The sequence below is a fragment of the Juglans regia genome, chromosome 7 (genome assembly GCF_001411555.2).
Source record: "Juglans regia cultivar Chandler chromosome 7, Walnut 2.0, whole genome shotgun sequence".
Taxonomy (NCBI): Eukaryota; Viridiplantae; Streptophyta; class Magnoliopsida; order Fagales; family Juglandaceae; genus Juglans; species Juglans regia.
The window spans coordinates 23,084,057-23,092,892 of record NC_049907.1 but is presented as its reverse complement, the minus strand read 5'-3'; the positions used below and the strand labels follow the sequence as shown (position 1 = coordinate 23,092,892).

At 36.3% G+C, this 8,836-nt stretch overlaps 1 protein-coding gene across 1 annotated transcript; it reads left to right on the top strand.

Annotated features, from left to right (window-relative positions):
* Positions 1-226: 226 nt before the first annotated feature.
* On the top strand, positions 227-1,117 carry LOC108996661 (putative UPF0481 protein At3g02645). Its single transcript, XM_018972672.2, has one exon. It carries the CDS (start codon positions 227-229, stop codon positions 1,115-1,117), a length of 891 nt encoding a protein of 296 aa, XP_018828217.2.
* The last annotated feature ends 7,719 nt before the right edge of the window (positions 1,118-8,836 follow it).

Genomic DNA, 8,836 nt, shown 5'->3' with positions numbered 1-8,836 from the left:
AGAGGTAGGAGTCAAACTCAAGAATGCAGAGATATTTAAGCGCCTATTTGGTCTGATTCGTGAAGCTATCATTCGATTACTTGCAAAAATGGAAAATATGAGGAAGGCAATTTCTTACACTACCGAATTTCAGAAACCTGGATTCCAAGTCAATATGGCAGAGATTGAAGACTAAGAATCAATTCCATATGGCTCAGAGTTTTATGAGGCTGGAGTTGAATTCAATATGGCAAAGAAATTTAAGGATGATGTATACGAGATTGACCGCTGGATAACAATACCTTATGCCATTGAACTTCAAGAGGCTGGAATTGAATTCGACAAGGCAAAGAAATTTAAGGATCTACATGATCGAAATAGGAATGAAGACCAGAAGTCAAAACCGTGTCAAATACGGACGCAAATGGATGGAGTCGAATTAAAGACATTAGAGAAATTTAAGCGTCTACTTTGTCTGGACAAGATTGAAAACTGGAAGTTAGTACCTTACGGCAAAGAGCTTCAGGAGGCTAGAGTCGAATTCAACAAGGCAAAGAAATTTAAGTGTCTACTTGCTCTTAAAGAGATTGAAGACTGGAACATACATGGCGCCACAGAGCTTGCAGAGGCTGGAATCAAATTCAAGAAGGCAGATAAATGTGACATGTTTTCCATAAAGTTCAACAATGGGCTAATGGAGATTTCACCTTTGAGCATAGGGGATCAAACAGAGACTTACTTACGAAATCTAATTGCATATGAGCAATACTGTGATCGAGACAATGGTTTTAATTACATCAGCAACTATGTGCGTTTCATGGATGATCTTATTAACACTCCAAAGGATGTTAAATTACTCCGTCGAAGAGGAATTATGAAAAATGATTTGGGTGATGATGAAGTTATTTCCACCATGGTTAACAAGCTTTGTGACAATATCAATTTTTCAACCACAGATTCTATTTATGCTAGAACTTCCATGGATGTGAACATGCATTGCAGGAGACACAAGAATGTATGGATGGCGAAATTAAGGCACGATTATTTCAACAGTATTTGGGCCTTGCTTTCATTTTTGGCGGCTGTCTTATTGATTGCACTCGCAATTACACAAACCATATTTTCCATTATTCATTAGATTTTTCATGCAGTGTGTAAAACTTGATGTGTGTTCTCTTAGTTAATGTAATAAATATCAACAATGTGGAATGAAATTTATGATTGCTTAGACAGCGCGTAGATTATTCTACTTTTGAGGTCTTCATGTATTGTACTTTTTTCTCAAGAACTCTAGTTAGTACCATCATGTATATGCTAAATTTCTGTTTGCTTGCTTAGAACATTTGGTGCGTCCTTGAGGGGTTGATGGGCGAATGGAAGCACATAATGTGGTGTGACCGTACTAGAATTCTTGGTCATTCACCTAGCCGTACGGACCGGAGGACTCCTTCACATTTTCTAAAATTCTTCTTGGATTGTATTGGATCGGTTTTGGCGTTGAAGTTAGACAAAAATGATAATTGATCACGGGTGAGTGGTCTTGAACATGATGGATTCACCATGGGTGCAAAGGCCAATATTGAATTTGAAGGATGGATCAGAGATATTGGGTTTGGCATAACTATAATTGAAATACGAATATTTTCGATTGGCTCATTGAAAAAACATTTTTTTTGTTGGGAAGTGGGATACGAAATGATCCACCCATTATTTAAAATAAATAAATAAATAACTGAGCGTCAACATGAATTTCCCTTTGTTTTCAAAGAGGTTTGAGTGGATTCCATGTCAAATTCCCTCCCTTTTTTTGTGGTCTGCCATGGAAAGTGCAGTCAAATATTCAACGCTGATCATCACGATCTTGCTATTTTACCTTTGGTATTTATTCTTTCAAGTCAATAATCATAATTTCATGTGCAGGGACAGTATTCCACTCAAAGTTTAGCCGCCACTTGTAATTCTGTACTAACCCATTAACCAAAATTAAGTAATTAATTCCCAATCAGAAATACATGCAAGTTCCTACTCGAAATATATGTGGATCCATCTTTTGACCAATTATATATATGGTCTGCGTATTTGTAGATATTGCTATATAATTGGCCCAAAATCTCCATATCTAGTACTCTATTAATTCAGAGACGAGACTTTGATCATGAGTAGCAGCTACATGGTTCACAGGGCCTCTATGTTCCTGATCTTCATTTTCTTATTATTAATTTCGACTGAATTGGCTCCATTGGAAGCCAGAACAAACATCCCAGCCAGTTAGTGTCATTTTCAGTTATCATATACGAAAGCTAATTAAGAGTCTTTCAATCTACTTTCTCTTAGTTAAAAGTATTGAATAACCATATATAGTTTGTTTGTTGTTGCAGAAGTAAAGACAAGATACTACAGAGAGTTCATTAATGATCATAAAATCCGGGGTTCTGATCATGGTTCTCCATCTGATGGAGATAGTCCACCAGCCAACAGACATGATGGCCGTAGTGCTCAACACCGCTGGGGAGAAGGTCGAGTCTGAATTATGTGGAGCACTGGCCTATAGCATCAGCTGATCCATGGCCGCAGCTTATTTTGTGTGTGTGTGTGTGTGTTGTCTTTTCTTTCTGTTTTAAAAGCTGCGGTTTTGACTGAAATAAAAGGCCGCTGGATTTTTGTAGTGACAAGAAGCCAAGCTAGTAGACTCTGTTGTATCAAGAAATTATAAGCTTACTTATTTTGATGCGTGCCTAAAATAGAACTCGTCCCAACTACCTCCCCCATACGTTTCTTTATTATTTTACAATCAATATATTTTTTGTATGATAAATTTTTGCAAATCTCACATACACACACTCAACCTCTTAAAGGAGAAGGGAGAGGTACCATGCCAGTTTATAACTACAAGTATCCCTGCTAGCTCTTCCATTTAATCACCGCAAATCTCAAACCGAACAAGAAGTCCGATGTATATAAGATACCAAAAAACAAGTATATATCCTGATCTTGAAATGAAGAACGTCTGATGTTAGATGCCAGAGTTTACATATTGGTAAATCCAACAAATTCATCAATGAAGATTGCACAAATGCATGGATCATTTCCCTTATTTAATTTATTCCCACATTAATAATGAAGAATGCATGGGAAAAAGAAAAAGAAGAAGAAAAGGCTAAGGAATATTGATGATAATACAAGTCGAAAAAAGGCTATATAATTAACTTCATTGCTCAATGTGATGCAGCCATGTCAGCTCCGGGAGATGCTCACAGTCAATACACATCTACTGTGTAACGCCCCAGTTTTGGATGGGTCGGAGAGTTACTCATTGTCACTCAAAATCATGTCTCAAGCATATAGTCATAGACTCTAAAGTTTTCAATTACACATTCATACAACACATTGTTTCAAATCAACTACTCCAATATGATTAATCTAAATATCATAAAATCTCAAAATTAACATCTACCTTCCAAAATACAAAGTCGACAGGGCAAGACAAAGTTTTTGAATAAAATCTCTAATAACCAAAATACCGTCTTTGCACTTAATCCACTATACTCATGTAGTCTTATACATGATTTATAGTCTTGATCCTTTGATGTACCGTCAAAAAAATCTGAAAAATATTGTGGAGATAAGGGATGAGTTATCAACAACTCAGTAAGCAAAACACATATACTAGCATGTAAACATGAACATTTTTAGAAAGTTAAAAAACATTTGATTTTTATATGCAGATTTCAAAAACATGATATCAGAAAATCAGAGCGACTTTTCAGTTTTTTATAATCAACAACGAACTGTTCATATACAAAGACTATTTTCATATTCAAAAACGCTTTGGCATAACATAAATGCATATCTTCTTATTATCATATCATATTGTATCGTATCGTATCGTATCATATCATATCATATTACCATATCATATCATATACCATGTTTAACTCCTGTGGTAGGGTTGTGTTATCCCTAGTGGTCAAACCAGACAATATCATATTATGAAACTTTCCTTTATTTATTCTCGAAATATTGAGTGTGCACATAAGAAAGAATACAAAAAATACCACTTTGCTTCCAAAGTGGGTGCACTCATATCATATCAAATCGAGTTGGTACCAACCATATCATAGAACCAGAATCATCATATCAGAACCATAATCAGAATCAGATGCATATCACATCAAACTACTTGCTGAACATATTCATATCATTTTTATATAATAAAAAACAGATCCAAAACATTTTCATATCACCTGCACAAAAATTCTCAGATTTCATATTTGCTCTTTTGCACATTTCAGAAACATGTCAAATATTACTTATTTCTACACTATTCATGTCAAAAAGTATTTTTCGCTTTCATACAAATTTCATGAATGAATGCAAAATATATACTGAGATTATTTTACACCTTTTCTTTTTAAAATAACACGCACATTTTATAAACTAAAATCAGTTTATTTTCCTTTTTGTGCAAATCTAGCATACGAGTCCCACTTAACTTAACTTTTTAACTTTTTTGAATCTTCCAAAATCGTGCTAAATGAAATCAATCGTCACCTACAAAATATTAAACATTCCCAAACTTCTTAAAGGACTTACTAAAACTCTCAATTTACGTAAATTCATACTATGGAAATAGTCAAATAAATATTCAGTTTAATACAAAAATCAACGAATGCTAATATTTTAAATTATTTAAAACACTAGTAACATATTTTTACTTTTAAAATATAATTTGGTAAAATACTTGGGCTATATTCATTATGTAAAAACAAGGAAAACTTAAATTCTTAAAATAGGCTTACTTTCCTATAATTAACATAGTTGTTGAATCTTACAAAAAATCTAATAAATACTAATATCTTTTAAATATATTCTTAACTTATAATAATATAATTTTATCAAATATGGCAAAACAACTTAAAATTCATTTTGAAAATTAACTTAATCATATTTAAAACTCATATCTCTATAAACTATTATTAAAACGATAATTTAATACTGCCAACATATAATGTAGTAGGAAATCATAAATTTCTTAAGCAATAGTAATTCATAAAATATCTTAATAATACTTATATTAAAAATCAATGTAAACTACTAATCATATCTAATTTAAAACTATCCAAGATTTATTTCATATAATAGGCTTAAAGTGTTTAAAGTAAAAGATTAAACACTTACAAATTACTACCAAAATCCAATTGTAAAATTAATACTAAGTAATATAATTAAAGCCTTTGAATATTTTCTGTGAAATCAAGTTTTTTGACTAACATCTTTATCTAAATAAAATCATGAAATTTTAAAAAAAAAATAACTAAACACAACCCAAATTAAATAATACAATAGTATTTAATTACATTAAGTTAAAGCCCAATATAGAAAAAAAAATGGTATCTCTAGAATATAACCCAATTAAAATACTGTTTAATTTAAATTCAAGCCTAGTACATGTAAAAAGAACATAGCATACAAATTATACTCAGGATATAAACATAATTAGTAAAGAAGAGACTACCCTTATATAGAAATTAGGGCTACGGGAGTGTGGCATATCTATTTAATTATATAAAAGCCAAGTTTTCAATTGCTGACTTGGCATTCGACCCGCACTATTCGACTTAACTACAAAGCCAAGTTTCTTTTGTACACCTTACAAACCAGCAAACCATTAAATGCAAAGTCAAGGAGATGTTTGCAAAGTTGCAAACCGTGCAATGGTTTGTCGACTCGCTTCAAAACAAATGGTCAAGTGGTGCAATGATACAAATTAGAACTTGATGTCAACTCCTTGTCGTCACCTCTGCGTCCCTCAAAAGCCGCTTAAAGAACCCATCCTTCTGAGAATCATCACCATCTTTCTTCGTCAAGTTCTTGAAAAGCAACATATCTCGAATCTTTGAACCCATCTCATCCTTGCCTCTACTCTGCGAAAGGTCGGAGATCGATTAGCGAGAAAGATCATTGAGGCTATAGGTTGTATTGAGGACGGAACTTGCCTGAACAATGCGCTCATGAAGGCCACTAAAGTACTCGAACATCAACAGAGAGGAACCCCGTAGCCAGCATTATGCTTCTATCCAACGGTCTCAGAGACAGAGGTATGGATGGGCTACAAAGGCTTACCTGCATGATGAAGGCAGCCGACGACGGTGAGGATGCACGACAGGGAGAAGGGGATTGAGCGATCTACGAGAGAAAATTCTTGAGGGAGTCAAAAAATCGAAGTGGCATTGGGAGAGAATAACTTTGGGAGAAACTGAAAAGGAAACCGTTGGGGGTGGGGCAGAAAAAGAAGAATACTTATCTAAATGGAAAAGAGATTCATAATGCCCCACAGTGGAAAAGGAAAAATGTTAGTTCCTGGCATTCATGACACAGTACTCGTGGTCGACGAGGACAATTCCAACGTCGTTTCTGCTTCCCTCTCAGTGGCCTCAACTGTAAGGTGCTTGAAGAAATGAAACAGATAATCAGCCACTTCGAGGGGGCTAAATCCTTCAACACTTGAGTTCTGGAAAAATACTTTGATACTTAGCATTAATAATAAGAATATAAATAGACCCTACAACCAACAACTCCCATACTACTTGCTAACTTTAAGCAACCCACTACTTCAGCACGTCTCCTACTTAACCCAACAGACTCTAACTCTAACAATATTTCCCAAAGACTTGGACTGCTAACAATACTACGTAGACAAATTCAAACATAAGATAAATAGACTAAGCCCACACAAGGCCTAACATAACATTAACCCAATAACCAAATCAGAAGGCCCAGCGGCCCATAACAGTCCCTCCCCCTTCAAAAGACCTTGCTCACAAGGTCTGGAAAGTCTTTCGACAGCTTCCCGTACTCCACCCATGAAGCTTCATCAACTCCTAGCCCCTTCCATTGGACCAGCAACTCGCTCACTGCTGTGTTGCCCTTCTTGTGCATGCGGCACTGTAAAATGGTTGCAGGTTCTGCTTTGAAGGTGCCATTATTGTCACATGGGGGAAGGGTAGTGCTTAGCACATTTGTATGCCCTAGTTTCTTCTTCAAACAAGACACATGGAACACGGGATGCACGAGAGAATCTGTAGGTAGATCTAGACGATAAGCCACACTGCCAATCCGTTCCAAAATTTTGAAGGGTCCAAAAAATCTAGCAAAAAGTTTCAAATTTCTGCGTTGAACAATCGATTGTTGCTTATATGGCTAAAGGCGCAAGTAAACCATATCTCTCACTTTAAAACTTCGCTCAGTTCTCTTAAGGTCAGCAAATTGTTTCATCCTCTCCTGTGCGATGTGCAGATTTTCCCGTAAGCGACGCAATACTAAATCCCGATATCTGAGGGCTTCTTCAACAGACTGCATTGAAGTTGTTCCTGGGGTATGTGCCATCAAGGGAGGCGGTGAGTACCCGTAAACCACTTCAAAGGGAGTAGGTTTTGTTGAGGCATGCATATTCGTATTATACCACCATTATGCCATAGGCAACCATGTAGACCACTCATTTGGTTTGTCACCTAAAAAACACCGCAAGTAATGCTCCACACTTTTATTCACTACCTCAGTTTGACCGTCTGTCTAAGGGTGGTAGGCTGAGTTGAATTTAAGTGTCGTTCCCTGCAGCTTGAATAATTCTAGTCAAAACTAATTGGTAAAGGTAGGGTCTCTGACTCTGTCACTTACAATCGAATTAGGCATCCCATGCAGTTTAAAAATATTGGCAGTGAATAACTGAGCTATCTTGAGAGCTGTATAAGGCCGAGAAACTGAATAAAGTGGGCATATTTACTCAAACGATCCACAACCACGAAAATCACACTGAACCCATGGGAAAGGGGCAACCCTTCAATGAAATCTAGGGAGATATCAAACCATACCTTGTCAGGAATAGGCAATGGCTGAAGTAAACCTGCTAGATGTAGGGTATCAACTTTATTTCTTTGACAAACTTCACATTCCTTAATAAAATTGCAGACATCTCGCTTCATCCCCGTCCAGTAGAAGTTTGCTCGAGCTCGATGTAAGGTTTTGTGCAGACCTGAGTACCCAGCTTGAGGGCTGTTGTGAATCAAATGTAGTAATTGATTCTTAAGAGTTTCAAATTTGCCCATAAATAACCTGTCCTTGTAGAACAGAAGCCCATCTCTCTGCTTATATTTGGTCTCGTCTAACAACTTGGCGTCATAGTCAGCCAATAACTTTCGCAACATATTATCTTCTAAGTAGGATGCTCGTAATTCCGCGAGCCAACCTGCCCTTGGAAAAGATATTGCAACTAACTGGGGTTCCTCCTCCCACTTCCTGGATAAGGCATCTGCCACCCTATTGTCCTTCCCCTTCCTGTATTCGACGAAAAAATCAAATCTCAGCAATTTTGTGAGCCATTTTTGCTGCAGCGGTGTACCAAGTTTTTGCTCAAGTAAATACTTAAGACTTTGATGATCAGTTTGTATGCGAAAAGTGTGGCCCAACAAATAGGAACGCCACTTCTTAACAGCCATAACCAAAGCCATCAGCTCCTTTTCATAAGTGGATAGATGTAAGCCTTGCCGCGAAGAGCTTGACTCATAAAGGCAATGGGTCAGCCTTGTTTCATTAACACAACACCTACACCATAACCAGAAGCATCACATTGATTGGTGAAAGAGTTAGTAAAATCAGGAAGAATCAAAACGGGGGGTTTGACCACAACTTCCTTAAGGGCAGTGAAGGCTTCCTTTGCTGTTTCAGACCATTCAAACGAATTTTTCTTGAGTAAAGAGGTCAAAGGAGAAGCAATAGAACCATACCCCTTAATGAATTTCCTATAATAGCCTGTAAGACCGAGGAAACCCCGTAAGGACTTAATGGTTGTAGGGAATGG

What these genes read in the sequence shown, in the direction of transcription:
- LOC108996661 (XM_018972672.2), top strand. Translation starts at nt 227, where the DNA reads ATGGCAAAGAAATTTAAGGATGATGTATACGAGATTGACCGCTGGATA.